General features: G+C 37.9%; 1 protein-coding gene across 4 annotated transcripts; it reads right to left on the bottom strand.

Annotated features, from left to right (window-relative positions):
• Positions 1-4,703: 4,703 nt before the first annotated feature.
• Positions 4,704-26,571, bottom strand: LOC145782413 (TLC domain-containing protein 4-A-like). 4 transcript variants are annotated; one of them, XR_014290833.1, is made up of 8 exons: positions 25,981-26,207; positions 25,261-25,350; positions 15,450-15,508; positions 9,155-9,255; positions 8,385-8,458; positions 7,165-7,317; positions 5,908-6,326; positions 4,704-5,411 (listed from the first exon to the last, which is right to left on the bottom strand). XR_014290833.1 is itself a non-coding variant. In XM_082594198.1 (8 exons), exons 3-8 carry the CDS (start codon positions 25,263-25,265, stop codon positions 6,194-6,196), a joined length of 525 nt encoding a protein of 174 aa, XP_082450324.1. In that variant the 5' UTR covers positions 25,266-25,350; positions 25,840-25,926; positions 26,448-26,571; the 3' UTR covers positions 4,704-6,193. The 4 variants fall into 4 exon arrangements, 3 of the variants coding, with proteins under 3 accessions (XP_082450324.1, XP_082450323.1, XP_082450322.1); XM_082594198.1 differs by lacking the exon at positions 25,981-26,207 and adding exons at positions 25,840-25,926; positions 26,448-26,571 and having other exon boundaries at positions 4,704-6,326; XM_082594197.1 differs by having other exon boundaries at positions 4,704-6,326; positions 25,840-26,207.
• Between the last annotated feature and the right edge of the window lie 292 nt (positions 26,572-26,863).

Raw genomic sequence — 26,863 nt, 5'->3', positions numbered from 1 at the left:
AATCATGTGGTAAAAAAATAGATTAAGTCAGCTGAACTTAACGATAACCTTCTGTAATGTATTTTAGGTTTCACTATTGATCAGTTAGCATTTCTACTTGTATCTTGTATGATTATAATAATAACGTATTGTATACAGTTCTACTGTCTAATATTCCATGCGTATTCATGTATCCATCATGGAGCTGAGGAAGAGTAAAATGAACAATGGTGGTTTGCTTGGTAATTTGCAGCCTTTAAAACATTTTAAGGAAGGACAATTTAGACCACCTACTGCAGATGTTCTTCAGAAATACATATATCATCTTCAATTAAATCCTCGTAACCACCAGAGTGGGAAACTCACAGCTTGGGATACAGCAGTATGTCTAGCAAAAGTATGGCAGCCTGCTTGCATTCCGCTGATGACAAAACAAAATATTCAAAACAAAATTATTTTTATTACAGGATTTTTTCATGCCAAACAACATAAAAAATGCCAACCTGGCAACTCTGAATGTGCTGTTTGTGACACAGCACAAGCGTTTGTATAGGCAACTCAAGAAAACACGCGGCTCGTTGACGTCATGATCGAGTGTTTGTTTTATTGTAACCTTGCGCAAAATATTTCACAGCACGCAGAGTTGCCAAATATAATTTACACAGTCAGCAATTCTGTGAACAGAAGACATAAACTACATTTTGGGCAGAAGAAACGCTTTTGCAAAAACGCAAAAATATTTGAGAAACTTTTCGTGAAAATTTTGTGGGAGTGCTGCAGCACCGCAGCACACACTAGCGAGCCGCCCCTGGTCCTGAAGTGTGTTACTCAAGCGCACACCCCGAGAGCCGAACCAGCGCCAGGTTAGGCCATCTGCAACAGCCACTGAAACCTCGAACCAATCATAAGCTACGTTTTCTGTGACGAGTAAAACACGAAAACCACATGAGAGAAAGTAAATTGAGTAAACCTTTCATCGTCAGCACCATAGCCCAGCGGGTTAGGTAATTAGTCATCTCGATGACGTGGATTCGATTCCCACCCTTGCCAATGAAAATTAGAAAAATTTAGAATTGCAATACGTCAAGTTCAACAAAAGCAGTCTTCTTTGCGAAAAGCTGCATTAGAATTTAGTGTACTAAAAAGCACTCTGTCCCGTTAATTAAAAGATATGAAAAATTTGTTTTTTGTTTATCTTTATCCTGCATTGCGGAAAAGCGGACTTGAGCGCTATGCATCGGTGTACGCCTTCCGACATGGGAAGGGTTGGGTAAGATGAGCACCTTTTTGCTTAAGTTGCTTTTACAAAAGAACGGTTTGTTTTGGAAAATTTTAATAGGGTAAACTTAAAACACTAGTGAATCAGCTACATTTTAGATTGAGTTTTATCACCTTGCGATTTTTATTTTTTTTTTTATATTGATACTTATTCGCGTGTTGCTCAACTTACCCCGGCATAAATTGTATGGGGTAAATTGAGCAATGACCTGGGGTAAGTTGAGCAATTCGATTAAGTTGAAGCATTCCCCTGTCAGTTAGTTTGTATAATTGCGAGGCATTATGCTTCACAACACAACACTGTTTTTTTTATCCAATACGAACCTAAAAAGGCACAAATTCAACAGTTCAAACATTAAATAAGCTAAGGCTATTTATTTTGGGGTAAGTTGAGCAATTGCTCCAAGATACAGTACTTCAACTAGCATTGCACACTTTACCCCATCCTGATTTTTGTGACAAAATTACAAATATTTAAAAAACTACAAGACTAACCAACCTGAACGTTTTATTGAATATCCTCACACTTTATACTTACCAATACAAAAAAACAGATTTGATTTACATAGTGTAACAATAAAGTTATTCAGTTTTTGGCAAAAAAATAAAAATTTCGAATTTTCGACATATGCCATATAATCTGATATAATTGCGTGCCATTGTAAAATGCAATTGTCAGTGGACATAACAAATAAATTGAGTGAAGTGGCATTATGAGTGATACATCCAGAATAAAAATAAAAAAATTCCGCCGACTCGTTTTTCCAAAAACAGGGGTTGCTCATCTTACCCCATTGCACACTTTACCCCAGTCTCCCCTACACCTGACCCACGCTGCAGCCGACTGCAATGTCTGTTTCCGGTTGTCTACTCTACTTATGACTTAAATTTGGTACTACCCATTACTCGAAATCGATCACTGGGTAGAGGCAATTATCGTCAAGTTTCTTGCCCAGAGAAACAACAGCAAGTGCGGGTGGCTGGAGTCGAACGTGCAGGCTATCGACTGCGAGCCCAACGCGCTAACCACTCGGCCACTGATCCATCAAAAACAAGTTTCCAAAGTATAAGCAAGAAAAGCATGGTGACAATGCAGGTAGGCTACCCTACATACACACAGTGTTAGGCGCGATAACTCATTTTTCAGTTAAGCGATAACGATAATCGATAAACGAAAAATGCCTAAAGCGATAACGATAAACGATAAATCAAAAAAAAGTTAAGCGATAACGATAAACGATAAATTATCGCCGATAATGTCCGATAACGATAATTTTTTTTCTCGATTAGCGCTGCCCCATCCCATGCAGCACGAACTGTTTTCATCAACATGACGAAAAATCGAACATAATATACTGTAAAGGGACAAAACTTTTTGTAAGTTATGCATGAATAGAATCGCAACAGCGGCAGTAGGTATCGAATCTTCAACCTCTTGATCCAGAATCAAACCACTGAGGTAACCGCCGTGCTTATAGTTATACCTTCAGATACCAGTTGGATGCTTTTATCAATTGAGTTACACTGCCGCTTACGTGCAGTAGGCAAAATAATTAAATCAAATGAAACTACCATAAAAAATTTCAAACTTTCTATTTTGCTTTCTGCTTAAAGGGCTGTTTATAGCAAAGTCAGCAATAATTAAAAAAATTCCAAAAAACGCAAAATGCTTGAAAATTTATCAGTAATCTTAAGCGTTATTGGTAGTAAAAATGTGCATACTGTGAAATCCATCAAGCTTGTCAAATTAGTCGTGTTTGTTCAAGAACAATAACATAATTCTCGTAATTTACTGATAATTTCAGATAAATTTTCTGTTTTCTTTGTGAACACCATCAAGCAATGGCAGAACGCTGAGTTGTTGAAATAAGAATTACAATATAGGCACTGTATTATTAGTGGGAATAAAAATATTTGATTGAGGTTGGCTATGTCGCATAGGTAAATCATCGTCGTATTCAGGCTTACGCCCGGTGGTTGAAGATTTAGATTAAGTGGACGGGAAGGCAAGAAAGCCAATCTTCATGTCCACCTTCAGGCATGCCTTTAAGTGTCTTGCCCTTTCGATTGCCGTTCCAGCGATCTCACCACTCGGCTATGCAGCATAAGTAAATGAGAAAGGTTATACTGTATTTAGCATAATTTTACCACGCAACTGTATGCTCATGAGCGGTGTCGAACCGGCGCCCTTTCGATTGCCGTTCCAGCGCTGTCACCACTCGTCTATGCAGCATAGGTAAATGAGAAAGGTTATACTGTATTTAGCATAATTTTACCACGCAACTCGATGCGCCTATTGTCATGCAAAAACTACTACAAGATGCAAAAAGTGTGATGTCGGTCTGCATGTCAAATGCTTCAAGCAATATCATATTCTGCAATGACTTGTTTCAGTGATGGTGGCGCGAAAGACCATGTTTCCGATGTAAAAGCGGCCTCGTATTGCGACACTTTCATAAACCACTTGCCAATTTTTTTCGCTTCGCTTCAAAGGAATCTGTACCGCCTGTGCGCTTACATTTTAATTGTAAAATTCACTCGCGATTGCCGATTGCAGCAAAACAACAAGAGACTTGTTGCATGCATTTCATTGCATTGCAATTTGCAACTCTAAAAATTATTGTGTTGTCAGGGCCGTCGCTGCAGGGGGCGTGCCCCTCCCATGACAACGACCTGTGCACACACACTTCAGGCACTGAAGAAGAACTGGTTTTAATTTTAGTTTCATTAACTAGGTGGCTATAGTAAAAATATTACTTTTCATTGTCTTTCCACTTGTGTGTTGATCCGAAATAAAATTTATCGGCGATTAATTATCGGCGATAATCAAATATTGCCTTTGGCGATAACGATAACTGAAAAAATAATTAAGCGATAACGATAAACGATAAAAATTTATCGCCGATAATTATCGCCGATAAATTATCGCCGATAATGCCCATCACTGCATACACACAATAACTTTATATTTTGTTGCTTAGCGTAGGCTACTCTTAAGTAACAGGTTAATTTTCTAGTGTTAAAATTCATTACCGTATTGCCTTTGTTTGACTTGTTGAATGCACAGGAAAACAACGTCAACAATTTATAAACCTCTTGTCAGCTAATTTTATTATAGTACTTCTATCTGGTATGATTGTGAATTAATGTAGCAGGCTAAAGTAGACTATATGGTAACACATCTGAATTTTTGCAGGTATTCCGTCAACAAGAAGAGAAAGTCCTGGCTGATCATGTGATTCACTCTTCCAAGCTATTTCATGGTTTGTCAAAACTTCAAGTCAAAAAACTCGCCTATGAGTTCGCTAAGTAAGTAGTAGCATACAAAGGTGGGTCTTTGAAGTGGTCTAAACCAAAATGCTTCTGCATCATTCAAGAGACCATCCTTCTTAAACGCTAAATAGCCAAAGCACTTCACAAAAAAGCGAAAAATGGTCAGTCTGGCAACCCTGTCTACAAATCTGCACAATCAAAAAGAGTAGGCTTTCCACAATCACTTGTATTGTGGAAATTGTGTAGCAGGAGCTTTGAGGAAAACTAGAATTTAAACTAATCAGCTATTGCGACACAAATCACAGTGTTGATGTCATAATAATGGGATCTATGGACAACCAAACGTGAAAAGACGATCATACAGACACTTGAAAAATAGAAGGTCACACGCAAGCACAGCACTCGCGTAAGAAGGTCTCAGGGGTAGTCTACATAGTGCAAAGACTCCCTCGTAAGCAAAGCAATTATTGTGGCGTTAAATTCAATATGTGCGGTCAGGTTTCCATACTTTGCATGCAACGCACCAGTCGGGCAGCATTGCACGATCAAAAAAACAAATGACGACACCAGCGAGTGACGCTGTGTAAAATATTAAAAAGTAGCGAACATCAGAAACAACAACTGCACTAGGTGCAAACTGATTAAAAATTTCATCTATTATGACGTCATCCGCCGGTTTCTAACGACAAAACAAGGACACCATACAAAGTTATATGACACGAATAAAATTGACATTGCCTAGTGCAAGAAGTGTGCTTTCCAACAGCACAGGGCACGGCAGGTTGCTCAGCAGGACAAGTGCTCAACCAATAACGTACCTCGATTGAATCAAATTGGAAATCCCTCTGAAACATGGCGGTAGGAGATGGAGTCGCACCTCACTACAAAAAAGTCGTAAATTTGTCCAGTTATTTAGGAAATTGTAAATTGTAGCGTTTTTAAAAATATATTTGCAAAAATTCGCAGGCACAAGTTTTTTTTATTTTCCTACGGCTATGCTCTGAAAGAGTGATAAAGATTTTGAATGTGAACATTACATTAGCGCTCATTTCATTGCTTATAAGTTGAAGCTTTACGATCAGATGAAGTCCAAACGTTTAAATATCATCTTAAATTTTGAAACACTCGATAATGTAGCGCTACTTCCACAAACGTGCAATCACTTCAGAAATCACAAAGCAACAAAACGATTAAAAAGCAACGAAACGTCAGACACAACTACTAGACTGGGTGCAAACTGTTAAAATTTCATCTATTATGACGTCATACTAACGACAGAACAAGGAACCACATAAAATTAAGACACGAATGAAATTGACAAATTGCCCGGTGCAAGAAGTGTGCATTGCAACAACACAATGCAACGGCGAAACTTACGTCTAGTGAAACGATATTCGCAATATCATCTGGAATCGGCTGGTCAAGTGCGTGGCGTCACACACGTTTCATCCCGAACACGCAGCTGTGCCTTTAGTGAGGCACTGAATGTGGACAGAAGAGGACACGAAGATTTATTGTCTTCCGGTTCATTTTAACTACCGAGCATTAGCTTGCAAATCGGTGACATGCGACGTTAAATTAATAAATCTTGACGTTAAGGAATCATCGATTGGAAGCCGCAAATGTTTCAATATTCATCTTGACCAGATGTGCAGATTTCTCTCTACGACTGTTTGTCAGCAATGTTTATCCTGAAGTACTTAACCAATCCTCGCATCATTCGAGTGAACCAATAGATGTTCAAAGTGTCCACCACCACTGCTGCCGTGACGTAACAGATCAGAGGAAGGGTCAACCTGGGAAAGCAAAATGTGGCCAATCATTCGTAACGAGAGACGACACCAGACCGGCATCATTGATTTGACAACCATAAGAAGGCATATGCTTTGGTATAAATAAGTAAGTAGAACTCGGTTAATCCGGATTCGATTTGACCGGAGATTCCATCCGGATTAGGCGAAGATCCGGATTAACCGATGACGGTTCTATCAAGCCTGACTCATTTGTACTTCCAGTTTCATCCGGATTAGGCAAAGATTTGGATTAACCAAGTTCTACTTAGTTCTGTTTGAAACTTTGTGTTTACATCTCTGTGCAGCACTCGCCAACAGTGGAAGTTGTCGGGCTGCAGATCCCACAATTCTTCACGCCACGAGTTTGCAGTCTTATAATTTTAGAATTGTTAAAACAATAATTTGAAAGAAAAGCGATGCTGTGGTCACAATGGCAACACTGCTAGGCGACAATATCGCAAACCACCATTTACAATCGCGCGCTTAGTCTGCAAATGATGTCAATGCATTATTGGCAAGCTGGTTGCGTGGCCGAGCGCCTGTACAACGCTCGAAAAGGCTTCGACGCCGCTCCAAAGCACGCAGTTATGTCTCCGCAAGACATTACTGGCCACACAGACTGTAAGACATTCGAAAGGTAGAAGCACGCTGTTGTGTCTTGAATGTTGAAGTTGGACACGAAAATTGGCTTCCTTCAACTTCAGTTTAACCAAAGAACTTAAACTTCTTCCTTCAAGTTCAACCACTGGACTTACATTTAAATGCGACAACTAAAGTGACAATGTTGTGCTGCTCAAAATGTGCCTCGATGCAACGAAAATAAACTTTTCTTCAAACCAACCTGTCTATGGCATCGGAATCCTTCAAAGGGTAGACGACCATGTAGCAATAAGGCATGATGGCAAGCCGGCATAGAAAGAAGGATAGCACCATCAACCATCCGTTGATAAAATATATCTTGGTCCGCTTCATGTTGCACACGTCCAGGATCCACCTGAGTGAAACATCCGTCACAAAACTAGCATAATCGCCGAGTTCCGTGCTTGATGGAAACAAGAATCCACATCAAGCTCATCCAGCACATGCCGCAACTAACATGGTCACACGAGGACTTTAAAATACCATGGCTGGCGATTCAAATCTTTCGTTACCTAAGAATTTAACAGTTAATTTCGCCTCTTCATTAGTTGATAGCCCATTCACAAACAACGCCAAAGTGGTTTCGAAAAATGGAAAACGATTTCAGTTTTTGCAGCATTGCCATCCTTTGTCAAATTAATCATAGCGAAGGATATCGCACAACTTGTTTTTTTTATGCCATTCTTCTAAGACATAATTAAAAAAAACACCAAAACGTGACGTGGTATAAGATTCGTTATAATGTTTAGTTCGCATTTTGAGACCAAGCTGATCTAGTTGGTGATGAAAGTGTACCAACCAGCAGATGAATATATTATATATGTATGATCATTATACATGACGAAACACAAAGAAACAGAAAAACATTCAAAAGTACAATCACCAAAGGATACGAGGGGTAAGGGATAATCAAGTTGCCCTAATTGAAAGCGAGACATTTCAAGCATAAGTGAACAAGATATACAAGTAATCACTTGCGTTTTAATATCTTGCGTTTTAATATTTTCTATACTTCTACATGGTAAGCTCACAAGTTTTCCGCGACATGTGGAATTCAAATTTTCAAACTAGGGCAGCCAATTAGCATACTAGCTGGTCACAGATTAGTCAACTCATAGCCCAAAACCTATAACTGCATTTGTGCATCCAGGACGAATCCAAAGCAGACGTTCCTTTGGAGTGATAACATTCGTATTATTTGAATTATGTAGCCACCCAAGGGCTGAACACAATTATCTGAGATAATTGCCACCGAGGATGCAACTTAGAAGCTCCAATATAACGAGACTGCGAACATAAAGTAGTAAACTCAACTTAAAACCTGAAAGTGTTTGAATTATCAAAAGGTGGAGGGTGGTGAAGTCAAAGACAATTCCTAGTACACAAACTCTGGATGCTTTTCACTGCAAGCGAGCCACCTACCTCATGTTGACAAACGGGGTGGAAAGCTCGGCAAGCAACCTCACCACAGCGACGTAGGCAAAGCATCCATCAACCTGAGCAACAGTATTTCATGTCTACATCCTCAAATAAATTGTTTTTAAATCTTAATTTACTTAGTACATCAGGAAACACATTACAGGGTGGGAGATACGGCAAAAGTAGCATTTCCTCAGGGTATGATGGTCCTGCTATTTTGCATTCATCAAATGCTAGCATTTGCACAATAATCAAACCTCTTAGTGTAATTTTTTAAGAATCGATCTCGCTATAGTAATAGCATCTTAACCAAGCACATTTAAAAAAGAAAAATTGAAACATACGTAAAACGAACAAATAAAGCAAATTCCGATATTATCAACACGCATAAAAGATTTGTTTATGAAATGACATCATAATGACCACTGCTCCTTCCCTAAGATACCGGTGAGCAGGATAAAGCTATCAAACAGATATGACGTATTTTGGCCGAAATGACCCATCTCAAAGAATCAGATTTGGAAATATCCCAATTCGACAATAGTTTTTTTCAGAGACGATCGAATCGGTGATTTCTTGAAAATGTATAATGTTAATGTTTACGCATGGCAATATTTCGTCGAGTTCAGAAATGAACTAATTGATACAGTACCAGCAATTAACATAAACACTGAGAACACGTCATTGTTTACAGTAGATGCTGATTTGTTATCAAGTTTGCGACAGTAGTTTCCTAAACAATGCGACTTAACAAGTCAAATAGAGCAACATACTATGACGCTTGCGTAGATAGTGGTTGTCAGCAGGTGATGGAGCCAGGTGGTCATGTAAGCGTCGGTGGTGTCGCTCGATGCACTCAATAGGTACAACATATCTGTGACGAAATATCTCTTAAGCATCACTGACAATGGTATTGGTTCAAACAAAAAATATCACTGCAATGCAGCAATTTTCTTGATAAGGACTAACGATCAACACACCTCAACAACAACATATATATATTCTATTTAATCATCATCAGATTCAGAGGTTAGATTGATTTTTTGTACAATTAAAAAAAGAAAGAAAGGTAGGCTATTCTGTCATCATAATTATTGTTGTGTATGTTTCAACATGCATGTTTTACGGAGCAATTTGTACACTTGTAGGCCGTGACTGGCTATCTCAGCGGTTTCTGAACTTTTCCAAAATTTTGCACAGCAAAACCTTTGAAATTTTTTGATAACACCATGTAACAAAATTTCGCAAAATTTTTAGTTGCAGAAAAATTTTTATGTATTGTGTTCTGTTACTTCAAACTAATTACCAAAATAGCAAAAAAAATCTGAAATGTCCTTACTTTTGATAAAATGTTACTTTTTCCGATTGTTAGTTTTACTCAAAGATTTTCTGTATTAACCAGCATAGTTTTCTATTAAACGTGTAAGCATGCAAACACAAAGAAATAATACGTAAATATAAGCCATATATGCATCATGCAACGATGAAAACACTTCAAAAGTGATCACATTTGTGTGACTTGCGTCTATACACAGAGAAATCTTCTCGTATTGCGGACCATACACCCCCCCCCCCTCTTTCATGTTGCAAATCCACCGCCCTAGATATTTTCTTTCCATATAAGATGAAACCTTTCACCATCTTTTCCGCTTCCACCAATCACCCATACAAGGATCAACACAATCAAGATGGGAGTGCAGGAAATGCATTTTTATGGACATGAAACACACCATTTTTCATATTCTTTCATCACATTGTTTCCAAAAGTTGATAATTATTGCTTTGTTGAGCGTATTACCAAAATTCTGAATTTATGTCTGTATTAGGTATGTTGAATTCGTCATGAGAGACTTTTTCTATATCTTGAGACACTACCGTGTCTTATGCAGCTTTTTTGCTCCAGGGTTTGAAAATCTGCAACTCAGCTGCTGACTGCTATGCGAAACAGGTGCAATAGAACATAATATGGAAGAATATGCAATAGACCTCCCCAATCCTCGGACTTTCTTTTGTTTTTATCTATGTTGTGACTTTTCTGCATGGGTTTTCAATGCTGATTTCAAAAATATGCATAAAATTTTTTTTCGATCAACGTCTGGGAAGTTATTTGCTGTTTCTTGGCAACAACTTTTCATAAAAAGTACAAAAATCCCCTTTAAAACCCCTTTACTTTTAACCTAGTATACTGATATCTAGATTATCTGAAAGCATTTCTTCTACTGAAGAATTAAAAAAAAAAATTACTAAAATTGAACAATTGGTACCAGAGTTATGATCGTTTAAGTACCCAGATTACGCAGTCACGCATGACTGATTTTTGTTAATTTATTGCCAAATGATACTAGAAAAATGGTGAAAGTTGCTGTCAAGGGGTTTTTGGGGGTAAGGAGTTCAAAAAATATATTAAAAAGTGTCTCAGAGCAACAGAAAAAAAGTTATTAATAAATTGATACGAACAGTCACGCATGAATGATTTTGTCGCAGTCGCTTCATTCCTACAACAAGATGTATTCCTTAGGCACCACAAACGTTAAATGCCTTGAGTCATAAACAGTATAACGTGGAACCGATCATCTCAATGTAGCTAACATCTGGGTACCCATTGCACTAGATGTTAGAGTACACGCTTCATTGCTTGGAAAGAGCTCTGATCAAGTGTAAGATGGTCACAGTCCGCCACAATTTCAATAGCATCTCTCACCCAGCATAATGTAGTCTATGTATCTAAATCATGTGGTAAAAAAATAGATTAAGTCAGCTGAACTTAACGATAACCTTCTGTAATGTATTTTAGGTTTCACTATTGATCAGTTAGCATTTCTACTTGTATCTTGTATGATTATAATAATAACGTATTGTATACAGTTCTACTGTCTAATATTCCATGCGTATTCATGTATCCATCATGGAGCTGAGGAAGAGTAAAATGAACAATGGTGGTTTGCTTGGTAATTTGCAGCCTTTAAAACATTTTAAGGAAGGACAATTTAGACCACCTACTGCAGATGTTCTTCAGAAATACATATATCATCTTCAATTAAATCCTCGTAACCACCAGAGTGGGAAACTCACAGCTTGGGATACAGCAGTATGTCTAGCAAAAGTATGGCAGCCTGCTTGCATTCCGCTGATGACAAAACAAAATATTCAAAACAAAATTATTCGTTTGGTTGATGAATACAAGAAATACAAACATGCCAAAAAGGAATCTGCTGCCTTAATTAAATTTCGAGAAACACTGACAACACTATTTATGATATCTGCTAAGAATGCCGAAAATCTTATTAACAAAAACAAAACGTTGCTACCAAAAGATAAGGCAGAAGGTATACAGTTTCTTAAATTGAAACAAACCAACCAGCATCTCTTGGACCCCTTGATAGAAAGAGGTTGAAATGCTTCATGAATTATGCATTGAAGAATCGAATAAAGGTAATAAAGTGTGATGTATGTTTGTAACATACCTATTAATTTTTGATACGGATGCATAAACAAGACGTTTTTTTACAAATAAATGCAGATTCTCAGCCATCTACCTCAGGACTTAATTTACTCTCCTCGTCATCTTCCCAATAAATTAAGTCGAATCTGCACTGAGGAACAAACATACATCATAATTTATTACCTTTATTCGATTCTTGAAGCATTTCAAAGGGGTCCAAGAGATGCTGGTTGGTTTGTTTCAAGTAATTTAAGAAACTGTATACCTTCTGCCTTATCTTTTGGTAGCAACGATTTGCAACAACGGTCTTCTGTATGGTTTCGGGGTTCTCTCCAAACTCTTGAAATAGCAAATACTGTAGTAAATAGCAAATACTGTATTAGTGAACTGCTGCAAATTTTACTGTACTATGCTGTTTATGAAGTTGTACTGAAAAGGGTTTAATACTCGAAATCGCGATCTGCAACACGATAATTTCAAGTTGGACCAGAAAAACTTTGAAAACTATTAATGCTGTAGTTGATCTAACATGGAAGTTTAGCAAATAAATTCTTGTTTCTCTTTGAATTGACTTGTACTCTACAAAGTGGACGTTAATATGTTAAGGTATTCTATCTATTTTTTTCTTAAATCAGTAGAAAGTTTGCATTCACGTGATGATCTAATTCCCAACTTATCTGCAATTTAGGCTAGAGCTTTTCACAGAACACAGTAAGAAACAACGAATGATTGAAACATTTTGAGTTCTATATTTTCTGGTTACATTGATAGTAAATAAAAACAATTTGAAACTTCTGTACTTGCTTTATACCGCGACTATGACCAAACAAAGATTATTGTTATGATACAAACTACAGTTATGAAGCTAAAATGATAGCCGATATGACGTCATAGTTCACCTCATAGGGAATTTAGAATAAGAGCTTGAGAAACAGGGTACTAGAAGTTCAAAAACCTTAAATAAATATGTTTTAAACAACACTTGTGGAAAAAAATTGCTAGAAACATGTTTTAATGAGCAATATCATTCAAAAAATACTAAAAACTTGACACAACTAATTTTTTGTTACATGGTGTAATTTGTGATCCTTTAAAATAGGATTTAGAAACGCTCTTGGCTTATGCCGATTGAGCACTTTACTAGAGGCACCTTGCTATGCATTAAATGAGAAAATGTCACATGGAGGTATATATCACCATGGCCATATCAGTGTACCTACTGCACTGAGGCGGAATGGCCCGTTTCGACGAGACGTTTGATTAAGTTTTCGACTTGACATTGCTCCCTTTTCACTACAATATCGCAACTCATGGCTGACCAGCTTTCAAGTTTCAATTCGCTGTAATACGCTCGTTTCCGTGTTGCAAATGAAACAAAAGATGCGCATATTCCCCGCCTTTGATCGGGTTTCTATGGCAACGGACGTGTGTGCGCCATGCAGTTTGCGCGAGTCCGTTGTTGTGTTGATTATGCCGCTTGTGCGACTGTGGGCAGTGCGGTTTGTACCAGCCCTTGTTACGTTGGTTAGTGGTAACCTCGGGCCGAGACTTCAAGTTCATTTTCACAGCAACCGATTCACTGCCGCGTCAATTCTCTGCAGAGGTTTCGACTTTCGAAAGCGACAGCGAGGCTGTTTGCAAGCGCATTAAGTTAAACGCACGTTGCGTCAACGTAGCAAATTATGTTGTTTTTAGGTGCATTCAACATCTGATGACATTGAATCGACGCAAAATGGTATATTTTTGCTATGTCACAGGCAGCAAAATCAGTCATTTTTACATTGATTCAACGTCTGCAGACGTTAAATCAACGTAAAAATAACAGATTTTTTTATCTGGGGTGGGATTGTAGCATCGCTACTCGTTCTAGTGATTATTTACTGCGAAGCTGTTGCGGTTTGCATTTAAAAATGTTTTCCTGCTGCCGATCGCTAGTTCATCTATTGTTTTATGTATCAATGCCGCATAAAAAGTTGCTCCCACGCGGAAATATGCGTGGGGCCTGGCCCCCACGGCTTAGGCGCTTATGGTTAAAATGATTAGTTTGGATCAACAAACGTGTGACCTACACTCCTACAGCTTAGATTGAAAGGAAATTATCGGGTAAGCTACCGTAGCCTAGTTATCCCGACCAGCAAAAATTTGTTCCAAGAACCCAGTTTGCCTAACAGTTCATTTTTACATTGTAGTAACAGAATGAAAAGGCTAACCAAATGTGTGGCCTATCGTTTTAACGTCGCTAAACGTTGAAATCGTGTAGAAAAGGGTGCTTTTGCTGACTAGGATACGTTGAAACTGAGAAACATTCACAGAAGCCCTACGATACGTTGCATTTTTAAGATAATGTATTCAGACGTTGAATCAATGTACAAATGAAATGTTATGCTAAATGGGTTCTTGGAACAAATCGTAGGGCTTCTGTGAATGTTTCTCAGTTTCAAAGTATCCTAGTCAGCAAAAGCTCCCTTTTCTACACGATTTCAACGTTTAGCGACGTTAACACGATAGGCCACACATTTGTTTAGCCTTTTCATTCTGTTACTACACTGTAAAAATGAACTGTGTTCTTGGAACAAATTTTTGCTGGTCGGGATAACTAGGCTACGGTACCCGATAATTTCCTTTCAATCCAAGCTGTAGGCCACACATTTGTTGATCCAAACTAATCATTTTAACTATTCAAAAGTACTAACTTATAGACATAAACATGATCTATTTTTTTTTTTTGTAACATTTTCTTTGTTTTATTTTCCCTTCATATCTTAAATTTTTCTGAAAGTGTTGCGACCGTGCCAAATTTCTTTCAACTCAATAACTTACTTCGGTCACAAGCACGTTTTAACGTTCGCGTTTTGTCGCTTCTACCTTTTTCTACACCTTTGCTATGTTGACGTGTATTGTTTTTGATATCATGATCAGAAAGAAAAACAACTGAACTGACATGACGAATTCAAGCACGTTTTAACGTTCGCGTTTTGTCGCTTCTACCTTTGCTATGTTGACGTGTATTGTTTTTCATATGATGGTCAGAAATAAAAACAACTAAACTGACGCGACGAATTTTAATTTAATAGTTCAAACATTTTATTTTTATTCTTTTCTGCACGATTTCAAAGTTAAACGACGTTAAAACGATGTAAAAACGGCAATCATAATTAGGCTACGGTACCCGATAATTTCCTTTCAAAAACTCGCCGAATAGGGCACTCGGCGAAAAGGGCTCTCGCCGAATAGGGAACTCGCCGAATCGGACTAGTCGAATCGGACTCGCCGAATAGTAGCAGACCCGCACTGAGGAGGCCAAAACAAATGAAAAAAAAAAGTGTAAACTGTCTGCAGTTACGATAAAAACATAACTATAAAAAACAAAATAAAAGTCACAAAAAAATGGGGGCGATGACAAAAACACAAACCTGAAAGAATAAAACAATTACAATGCTACTAAAGCCCCAAAAGTCTATATTAGTAATTGCATACATGATGATTAAACAGTAACACGTAACACTTTTAGTCAAACTTACCACAGTACGGACAGCCCTGTTATAATATAGCATCACTGTGCTCATTATGCAGTTATACATGTAAAATAATTCATAACATCTATACCGTGAGTATCACAATCTTACCTGAAATCAAATATCCAACCGCAATGGAAACAATAACTTCAGCCTTCCAAGATTTGCCCCTAGAGAAGTTTCCATTTAAAGCAAAATAATTTGATCATTCATTACCCATAGTAATGCAGATTTACACAGAGGGAAGTTCTTGCTTATGTGTAGTTTGATCTCAACTGTCCAAGAAGTACCGATATTAGAAACGTTGTTTTTATGATAGGCTACTGTACTGAACTGCAAGTGATAAGTAGATCAGACATTTTTGGCTGAAAAGCAAAGACAACACGCCAGAAAGCAGAGATTTTAAGGTTCAAGCAATGAGCTATTTTGTGCTTGTGCAAAGTGCCAAAATAATGTTTCAACTTAAGATTATATCCAAAGGCAAATCTGAGTTTTAAAGGAAGATCTTTAAAGTTCTGTACAAAAAGCGCTACAATCATTTGTTAAAAAGCAATAAATTGCTTGTGATTGCGGCTCATCATGTTTACTGTGTGCTTTCTAATCAATTTCAATCAATGACAATCAATGAATATTCAAGGTCAAGGTCAAACACAAGATCAAGGAAAACTGAAGCACTTTGTTGCGTATTTAGGTCATATTCTGAATTCTGACTGCACAGTCACAACAACAGCACAACTGCATTTGTCTTGACAAAGGAGTTGAGATTTAGAGAAAACTTTGAGTTCAGAAATAGTTACTGATGAAGTTAATTGTAGATCAAATAAAATATCATATTCATCTGCAAACGTTAGATTTGGTTAGTACAAAGACTATCAAAAATATATACATAAACTCCAAAATGCAAGCAAGAAAACATAGAGTAAAAATTTTGGGTCCACGTCTTTTAGGCGCAGACAGTTAGGCATACGCGCCGACTTCCGGGGGGCGGCGCCCCCCATAAATTTACGGATGAGGGGCAAAAAATGGCTATTACAAGTGGTGTTTCAAAGATAAAATACTTCACGAAAGAGATTTAGATCATTTAAACAGACTTAAAGAATGCCGAAACTGAAAAACAGCCTAGGTTGCTCTTGCCCGCAAAACAGCAGCTGATAACATAGCTTTCTCTGAAACGTGAATTACTACTGAGATGCGTATGGCACGCAAGATCACAGTCACACACTGCTTATCTTCCCGCGCGCGAGGAGCAACTTCAAAGTCAAAACGCGTGGTAGCGAAAAAGCGAATGCGAGGTTGAATGTTTAATCCCATTTTACGAGTTATCCAAACGTCCCTTAGATTTTCTGTGACTTAAAACATGAAATCGATTTTAGCAAACTTTATCGAGTTGAAACTACGAAATAAAATTAAATTAAAAAACTAATTAAGCACTGTATTGACTATATATTGTGAGAATATCTCATACACTCATCTATATGCACTCTTGCACAACCGTATATACTCGAGTATAGGTCGACCTCCATTCTCGTGTATAAGTCGAAACCCTAGTTTTGACCTGAAAATCGGTGATATTTCCTTCTCGCGTGTAGAAATCGAACAGCTTATTCCCGACACTACCATTCGATGGTTCATCTAAGTATTGGCATTGACATAAGGTGAGGAAATTTCAAAATAGAGCGTAAAGTAACTTATACTGCAGGAAATGTCACGTAACTATTCACGCAATTATTAAGTAAACCAGCAAAATTAGACGCGCTATTTTCAACGAGGTCTTCCCGCTGTGAGATCAATTATGATTCAACAGAACGCATTGTTTTGTTCGCAATGTGTGAGAATTAAATCGAAAACCGATAAAAAAAAAGGTGTTTAATGGTCTTGGTCGCAGATATTGCCTGCATTAACGACGTCTCTTGCCGCTATTATCACCAAGCCAACCTGACACAATTGTTGTATGCGGCCGCTAAGGTTTGACATCGACTTCAACAATCATGGAATGTTACGTAATAAGAACGATTATATCCTACACGCAAAAATAATACAATGAATCTCTTAAAACAGCTCTTTCTGCTGTTTTGTCTTGTGAGCTTTGCATATTGCTCAACAAGTGCATAAAGTTGAGAATTGACAAGAAATCATTAAATTTGAAAATCAAGTTTGCATCACTGCAAATAAACATATTCAAAACTTTTACTTCGTCCGACACCATTTCACACTCCGTAATCTACGTTGGCGATAATTTTGCCTCAGCAAAAATGCGTTCATTTTGAAAACTGGCGAGCTGGAGACAACAGCTTGTCCCGTGCATAAGTCTAACCTGTCTTTTTGAGGTGAAAACCACTTGCGAACATCTCGACTTTTACTCGAGCATATACGGTATTCGATAAAAGACTGTAAAGACTTTCGATAAAAAACTGAAGAGAAAACACTTCGCCGTTGTTAACGCTTTGAAGGTAAATAATTAGCAAAACGAGGTTAATAAAACTGATAGTGAGTTTCCACTCTGCTTGAGATCATGGTTTTTTTGCGTTTTATTTCGATAACTTCACTGTCTTGATCGCCGTTATTCACTCGCACGAAAAGGAAATGAATGGGCTTGTTTTCCAACTGTTCCAATTATGAGCTAACAATACCAAAATTTTTACGACTAAGCGTACTGCATGCGTAAAACTAATCGTTTCAAGCAGCGGTTCTAATAAATTAGGTTTGCGACCTAGGTGTCAATATAAACAAGACAGTAAGCTTAATCAAAGACTATTTTAATTGAGTAAAATAGCGTTATGGTTATGACGTCATCACCTTTCTCGCCCCCCAAGGTTTTCTGAAAAGTCGGCGCCTAACTGAGTTAGGCGCCGATCAAATAGGCGCGCACACTGAGGCGTCTGGATAGTTAGGTGCGGAGCACTGTGGCGTCCGTTCATTTAGGTGCTATTTCTAGCAAAGTCTGCAGATTATATAAGCTTGGCAGGTAGGGCAATGCTTTTCACACAAAATGTTACATTGAACAGAAAAATATGTTGTTTTGTTAATGCGCGTGTGGAGATGAGGTACGAGACAACGCTTTACTACTCTTGATATTAGCACATCTCCAATTCTCCATAGGACATTTGCTATGCATCCTGAACACAGGTTGCAGCCAGATGGAACTTTACTTAATCTGTTATCTTTCGCAATCACTTCTACTCGGGATGGATTGGTCGTGTGGAAAGTACGTATGAGACAACGCTCTACTACATGAATACATTTCTATAAGGCATATGAACCCTGGCTACAAGTTGCAAGTATAATGGTGCGACTTTGCTCGTTATTAAACCTAGTCGGGTTTTGACGGAAAACTAAGTCACTCTTCACTCAAGCCTACCACCCACTTGAATATAGGCTGCGGTATATTTTTTACTGATGTTTAGTGTAGTTATTATTCGACTCACTAAAAGTGAACTCAGTCATGTTCGGAAACTTTAATAATTTATTGATAAAGCTTTCGCCGACGCAAGCCTGGACTAACAACAAATAAATGCCGAACACGCGCATTAAAATACAATATCATATATTTTTCTGTTCAATATAACATTTTGTGTAAAAAGCATTAACGGTTCAAGCAGCTTCACTCACGGAAGCCATGACATATTTTTTTGTTCAATATAACATTTTGTGTGAAAAGCATTGCCCTACCCGCCAAGCTGATATAATCTGCAGACTTTACTAGGGATAGCACCTAAATGAACGGGCGCCACAATGCTCCGCACCTAAATATCCAGACGGCACAGTGTGCGCGCCTATTTGACTGGCGCCTAACTGTCTGCGCCTAAAAGACTTGCTCCCAAAATTTTGCAGTAAAGTAACAAGAATTCATGACAAAGCGGGAACGACCTCCGGTTTCTCTAAGCAATCGAAAAATAAGGCAAGTTGGCTATATTTAATAGTTTATGGTTGTGAGAAAAAATGTGTGGGGTTACAAAAAAAAATACATAGACAGACATTTGTATGTAACAATCAATCTAAATTTTCAACCCTTTCAAATCATATTTATGATCATAGTCCAGAAAATTAAATATCTTCTGACAGGTGTCAACTGTCAAACCCACAACAATGCTTGATATAAACGACTCGGTTACATGTCTTGTAATTAGAGATGTACCGATACCAATATTTTGGCCGATACCGATACCACTTTTTTAGGCCGATACCGATACTGATATTTTGGCCGATACTTTGGTGTTACAAAAAGGAGCAATTTTGGTATTTGCAAGGAATTATATCAAATGCTAAATTGTACCTTATTTGCATACAACTATTAAAAAAAGCTTTCAATTGGCATAATTTATTAAAGATTCAAGAATCCAATCTCAACCGCATTGTTGTGTCATAGTAGGTTTTAGTAATGAAAGGCCACCGTAATTGAGGACTGGGGTATAAGCATAGGCGCCTAACTATTTTTTTGGCCGTGGGGGCGAAAGCGTGTTTAATCAGCAGCAACTTAAATTCAGCAAAATGTCACGCAGATGGATGACGTAATTATGTCGTCACACTAGGAGTAGGATTGCTTTTATTACCACACTCGGAGTTATCGCTACGTTCGACCTACCGTTAATTATTATAAATAAAACTTGACCAAAACACATGCCATGCATCTGCGTTGGCTAGCGGTTGATGGACTGTGACTCTTTAAGCTAAGCACAACATAGAGTTTAGCAACGAACTAGATTTATTAGCATGAAACAAGAGACGAAAAGGCTTACTAAAATGTATAATACTGTAAATGGAATTGAAAATACTAACTTGATCATACGCTTGAAAATGTACCTGTTGAAAGCAAAATCATTCATGTTTACATCAATCAAAGCGCATCAATTCAACAGCACGTCACCTTGAATAAATTTAAAAGTTGCTGACATCCCTAAACAGCGTTTGAAAAATAGTTACGGAGAGACGTTTGATTAAGTTTTCGACTTGACATTGCTTCCTTTTTACTACAATATCGCAACTTATGACTGACCTGCTTTCAATTCGCTGTAAAACGCCCGTTTTCGTGTGGCAGATGAAACAAAAGATGCGCACATTCCCGCCTTTGATCGGGATTCTATGGCAACGGTCGTGTGTGCGCCATGCAGTTTGCGCGAGTCCGTTGTTACGTTGATTATGCCGTGTGTGTGCAATGCGATTTGTACCAGCCCTTGTTGCGTTGGTTAGTTAGTGGTTACCTCGGGCCCAGACTTCAAGTTCATTTTCACAGCGAGCGATTCACTGCCGCGACTATTCACTGCAGAGGTTTCGACTTTCGAAAGCAACATCGAGTCTGTTTGCAAGCGCATTAAGCCAAACGCACGCTGCGTCTACGTAGCAAATTATGTTGTTTTTGGGTGCATTCAACATCTGATGACATTGAATCGACGCAAAATGGTAGATTTTTGCTATGTCCCAGGCAGCAAATTTAGTCATTTTTATATTAATTCAACGTCTGCAGACGTTGAATCTATGTAAAAATGAATTTTTTGTCTGAGGTGGGATTGTAGCATCGCTACTCGTTCTGGTGATCATTTATCACGAAGCTGTTGCGGTTTGCATTTAAAAAATGTTTTCCTGCTGCCGATCGCTAGTTCATCTATTGTTTTATGTATCAATACAGCATAAAAAGTTGCTCCCACGCAGAAATATGCGTGGGGGCCTGGCCCCCACGCCCCCACGGGTTAGGCGCCTATGGGTATAAGGGAAGAAACATTACATCATAATTGGGGTTTCTTGAAAATTAATAAAGTGTTTGCACAAACTAGGGACAGCGGAATACCGGGACGACTCACTCTACTGATTTTTCTTGTGAAATGGACAGCTGGAGGGTCACTAAGAAGTTCAAAAATTAGCAGAACTGCACAACGTTTTCTTTGCTTTTGCGTAAATTCATTCTCATCACATGAATTGCTATATTTAGTAAAAATTTTGGGTGTTAGAAAATCTGCAGAACCTTACTGCAGCAGTGTGAGGCTACCTACTGTTACCGCTGTTACGTGAAGTTAATCGCAGCATTACTATGACTTGAATACCTATTAAATAAACATGATAATACATATTTCCTACATTTCTTTTGGCGATGCACTCTTTGTATACACGTGGGCAGGTCATACAAATTGCACCTGAGTATGCGACATATGGTAGTAGACCTCAAGCTGTATTTGCATCAAATTTTGTCATAATATTATGACCCTGCAGTTGTCCCCCTTACTTTTGAGTGAGCAATCCCCTACTTCTACTAGCACAAACTCTCCAAATATGCTATCATAATTAATAATAAGATGTAAAATGTAAACCAAGTGATTTGTGTAGTCGAACAAAAACTATTCGACAAGTAATGTGCAACCTAAGGGCGCTTGTCGTTAGGTTGAAAAGCTTTTGCCAGGCCAAAACTACCCAGGGAGCAAAAATGTATAATTATGCATCGTTTTTACGTTGCTAAACGTTTAAAAAACGTGTAACTTGGTTGTTTTTAGTAAGCTGGTTCTATCAGTTTGTGATTTAATTTCCACCTTTCGTTGTAATGAACTCACCAAGCTTAAACAATGTCATGGCAGAATAAGTAGGCTCAAAATGAAAGCAAGGGACTACGAATCCTCACTACACTAATCAAAATGGTCTTGCTACGCCTAAGATGACAACCTCATTTTGAAGAAAGGAGCGTTCTTCCCGGCTATCAGCACAAGGTTGGCTGCATAGCCGAGTGGTGAGAACACTGGAACGGCAATCGAAAGGGCGCCGGTTCGACACCGCTTAAGAGCATGCAGCTGTGTCTGTGGCAGGACACTTAAAGGCATGCCTGAAGGTGGACACGAAGATTGGCTTCCTTGCCTTCCCGTCCACTTAATCTAAATCTTCAACCACCGGGTGTAAGCCTGGATACGACAAACAAAAAAGCACAAGGTTGAGCACTCACTAGTGTAGCCAGCAGTTGCGATTTGCTAACCACAACGGTGTAGCTTCCACACTAGCCATTTCAATTCTTGTTGATGTCCATTCTTGCTATGAAACGGCTGCCGAGAAACATATAGTTGATTGAATGGTCTAAGGCAGGGGTGACGAACCTTTTTGCGGTCGCGGGCCACTTTGTCAATTACACATGAGTTATCGGGCCACACAACTTTTTAATCGTAACCTACTATGAAATCTTTTAGAAGCGACTCAAGATATTATTCATGAAAAGTAACAAACGGCAGATGAAAGTAATAAAACCCACACAGTTGAAATTATCTTACGCAGAATCGAAACATACAACAGTAAAAAATCGACCAAAAATGCAAGGTAATGTTGGTGAATAGTGTTTTCACAACTTTACCTTATTTATAGCTTTCCTATTTTCTAACTTTAAACCCTGAAAGTTTAGGGCAAGAAAATAGCAAACGAAAGGTGTACCAGTGAAGGCATAAAACAGCTTTGAGATGTCTTTTGTCTTTAATGCATCAGCGATTGTCAAATGGTTTTGCGGCCTCACAAAATTTTTTGATGGGCCGCATGCGGGCCGCAGGTTCGTCACCTCTGGTCTAAGGTCTAAATGGCTAGCGTGGAAGCTACACCGTTATGGTACACCGTCTTGGCCTGGTTTTATCCTCTGCTGAGAGTAAAAAAGAAACACAAATGATAAATATTGGAGAAATTGAGTCTCCTTCACAACTTAAGAATCGAACAACGCAAAACTGCTGAAACAAAACGTTTTGTTTGAGTGAAAGAATCACTGTTACAAGCAAACAATGCCAAGCAAAAGGTGCGCGCATGAAGTCATGGGAGTGTGAGGTATCAAAAATTTGAACAGGTTATTTTTCTACATTAATGTGACGTTAGTTACTAAGTACTTTAAAAATCTATATCTTTGCTTCTGCAGAAAATCCGCTGTAAACGCCTTTTTTTACATGTTTAGTATCGGCTACAGTATCGGCCAAATTTTGCCGATACCGATGCCGATACTCAAAAAATGGCCGATATCACCGATACTGATGCCGATATATCGGTACATCTCTACTTGTAATGCAAAGGAATTTATTTTTATACAAGTCAGTTCAATCATAAACAGCTAAAAATCAATCGATGATCATCTTCACTAGCTGATCCTTTGTTTTATGATCATAGTTATTATATTTCAAGGCCTATTTTAGCATTTTGGAAATAAGCGAATTTTTTCCTGTTGTAAACATTCCAGACAGCAAAGCTTTTCCTATTTTTTTTTACACTAATTCAACGTTTACACTTACAGATGTTGAATCAATGTAAAAAAGAAAAAAAAAACATTGCTGTTTCGAAAGTAAATGTATTGTGTATATAAGACTGACATAATTGCACACAATGAGAGCATAATACCCACTTTTTAGTAGAAGAGTTTTGTTTTATTCTTGCACATCTAATTATTACAGAAGTTGGGCTTAGCAATGTCAGAAGTCGAGTAAAAAGTTAATTGGAGATGATGAAGTATGCATTTCCTTGAAAACGATACGGCTTCTGGTAAATTACACTCGACAATGGACATAAATGCAAAACTAATACGAGGCTGATGAAAAAGGAAACCACAAAAAAATAGTTCAGTCGCTACATTGACACTGTGCAAAGTACTTCACAAATAGCCAAAAACACGCTGCAATTCTGGCAAGAAATGTTTGTGTTTGCACAAAAGTCTGCTTTTCGTGTTCTACCTCATCAGCGCTGGTGAAATGTGTCTTCTGTAGGGATGGTATCATCATAAGGCCTAACCGTGACGGCTGTCGTCGACTATGCTATCAATTTTGACTAATATGAAATGCAATGAGGATTGAGCACGTCCTCTAAAGATGTGCCCAATGTACTGTACACAACATGAGCCATTATTATTTAACCTATATTAGAAAAGACGTTATTATTTAACTGAAAAATTTCCTGATTTTCAAGAATGCACCGTGCTTTTGAAGACATGTTAAAAAACTTTGCTTCTTTATCAAAATGAAGGTCGAGCACTGCAATAACCAAACATAGGCCTACATGATAACAAAATTGAACAGGTTCAAAAATTCAATTATTTGGGCTCAATACTGAATCCAAGCACCCGATGGAAAGAAGAAATTAGACGATGCATTGCATTATCAAAGTCAAGTTTCAACACCATGACAAAAATCTTTAAAGATCAAAAGCTTTCCAAAACCTTAAAAATTCGTTTGTTAAAATGCTTTGTTTGGTCAATTTTGATGTACGGATGTGAAACCTGGACGCTAACGGCAAAAAACCGAAAAAAGCTTGAAGCTGCAGAAATGTGGTTTTACCGAAGAATTCTTAAAATTCCATGGACAGCTTTTCAAACCAACAGAGCAGTTCTCCAACAGATGGGCCAGGAGCAGCAGATAATGAGATCTATAGAAATGCGGCAACTGAAGTTCTTGGGTCACATCATAAGGAAAGGCGAACTTGAGGATTTATCTTTAAGTGCAAAAATATTAGGAGGAGATCAAAGATTCACATTTTTCAATCACATATCAAAAACCCGACTAAAATTTGGCAAGACGCACGAGATCGATCAAACTGGAACATCATTGCACAATGCACATCGAGGGCTGTATCAGCCATGATACCTACAGAGAGAGAGTAGGTAGAGTAAAATCTCATTCAAAATATCAACCATAATTTTAGCAAATTTTATGTCTCGACCTTGCCTCAGTCTCAACAAGTCATGTTTCGCTACTCGAGTGGTGAAAACAATGGTGCGGTACTCGAAAGGGTGCCCACTGCCCAGTTCTACATCACTCAAGAGTACCGTATGTAGCTGCGTCATTGGCCAGACACTTCAATGCATGCCTGGAGGTGGACATGCAGAATTGTAGATTGGCTTCCCTGCTTTCCCATTCACTCTATATCTAAATCTTCAATCACCGAATCCAAGCCTCAATACGACAAACAAACAAAAAAGCAAGAAATGTTTCCTTACCACATTGGATCATAAAAGATGTCATTGTCGACGATAAGGACAAATACGCAGAGCAAGAATATTATGCTGGCATGAAGACTGGAATTGTTTCTAAAATAAAATAAAAATGGTGTTTTGTAATATCAAATTGACTAAATATGAAAAATTTAAACAAAAGATACAAAAATATTGATCAGCCTAAGTATTATGTTGGAAGCTGTATCATTGCACCTTTAGGTACCATTTATTTATATACATTGCTTCTGCTGAGATGGAACCCTGGAATATGAAAAAAATGTCACTGCAATGCAGGTGCAATTGATCTGGAAGGAATTGTGTGCGCTCATCTTTTTCCTTACGGATAGAAATAGCTCCTTTGATACTATTGGTCACATGTAGAGTTATGTGCATCACTGTGTGAGGAGTGTTCTATAGCATGAACCGTCGAAGAACAAAGCGAGATACCGTAAGTTGCAAAGATGATTGTATGATATGATGGAACTGTTTCCAGTGCCTGATATCAAAGAATGATATATACTTGTACAGATTATTGGCAAACATTTCATGCATATTTATCCAGAAAAAAATATTGAAAAATACCCTCATCTATAGGTCCTTGTCGTGTTTAAAAAGTGTCTGCTAATCGGCGCAACTACCCTGTAGACCATGAACCTTGGTACCAACAACCTGAAATATATATATTGCCGTTTATCACTATTTTTTAGAAAGTGCAGATTTTACCGAGATTCCCAATCGCGCTTCACTTGACTTGGCAAAGTGACAAAAGTCTTGCTCAACACGTTGAAATAGTTGCTTAGTTTCATTCCAAGTGTAGAAAAAAACATGATGCTAGCAAAACAAATCATTATATTGGAAGAGCTCAAATCGCTACTTGGCATCTTCATAACTTGTGTTTGTATATTCTTGAATATTTTCCACATAAATAATAAAACCTTCAAATCTATGCCATGAAATACTGTAACACATAAAAACAAATTTGCTGAGTGGTTATGGTTCAGTGCTAGGGATGGGCCAAATAGAATAATTAGCTATTCTAGAATACTGAAACTGAATATAGAATACAGATATCTATTCTAGAATAATTGACCGTTTTTACCATCAACACATTTTAATGATTTTACAAAAACAATGAACATCACAAAATTGCTTATTGCAGTGTAACAAATTTAGGCTTTTGAAATGTTCACCAGTCAAACGAGATCTCATCTTGGTGGCAGTTAGTGTTGGGTGACATAGGCGTCGATTTTTTCTTAGAAAAGAGAAATTCTGGGTGGGCGAGAGCTGTCAAACAGATTTCATTGAATGTGTTTTGAATATGTTTGCAAATTCGCAATGGTTCAGTCTTCGAAGTTAGCATATTTTTACTTCGGCAAAAACGTTGCCGAGGCCAAACGGCAAAAGTTGAAATTGCCTCGGCAATTGCTATGAACACTTAGTAGGAAAAGATTGTACTAAAACATGTCGGTTTATAAACATGTCGATTCTATTTGAATAAGCTTAACAGAAGATGATCTAGCTTCTAGCTGATCGAAATTGATATTTAGCTATATATGATTGAGCTGACTCGTGTGAGAATAAATTTCTTTGCATTACAAGACATGTA

Source organism: Aplidium turbinatum, chromosome 13 (genome assembly GCF_918807975.1).
Source record: "Aplidium turbinatum chromosome 13, kaAplTurb1.1, whole genome shotgun sequence".
Lineage (NCBI taxonomy): Eukaryota > Metazoa > Chordata > Ascidiacea > Aplousobranchia > Polyclinidae > Aplidium > Aplidium turbinatum.
This window is presented reverse-complemented; position numbering and strand designations above follow the sequence as displayed.

What these genes read in the sequence shown, in the direction of transcription:
- LOC145782413 (XM_082594196.1), bottom strand. Translation starts at nt 26,180, where the DNA reads ATGTGGAAAATATTCAAGAATATACAAACACAAGTTATGAAGATGCCA. An exon ending in CTATCTACGCAAGCGTCATA is followed by an intron (nt 8,459 to 9,154) that starts GTATGTTGCTCT and finishes ACTGTTGCTCAG; the next exon opens with GTTGATGGATGCTTTGCCTA. An exon ending in GATTCCGATGCCATAGACAG is followed by an intron (nt 6,327 to 7,164) that starts GTTGGTTTGAAG and finishes TTGCTTTCCCAG; the next exon opens with GTTGACCCTTCCTCTGATCT.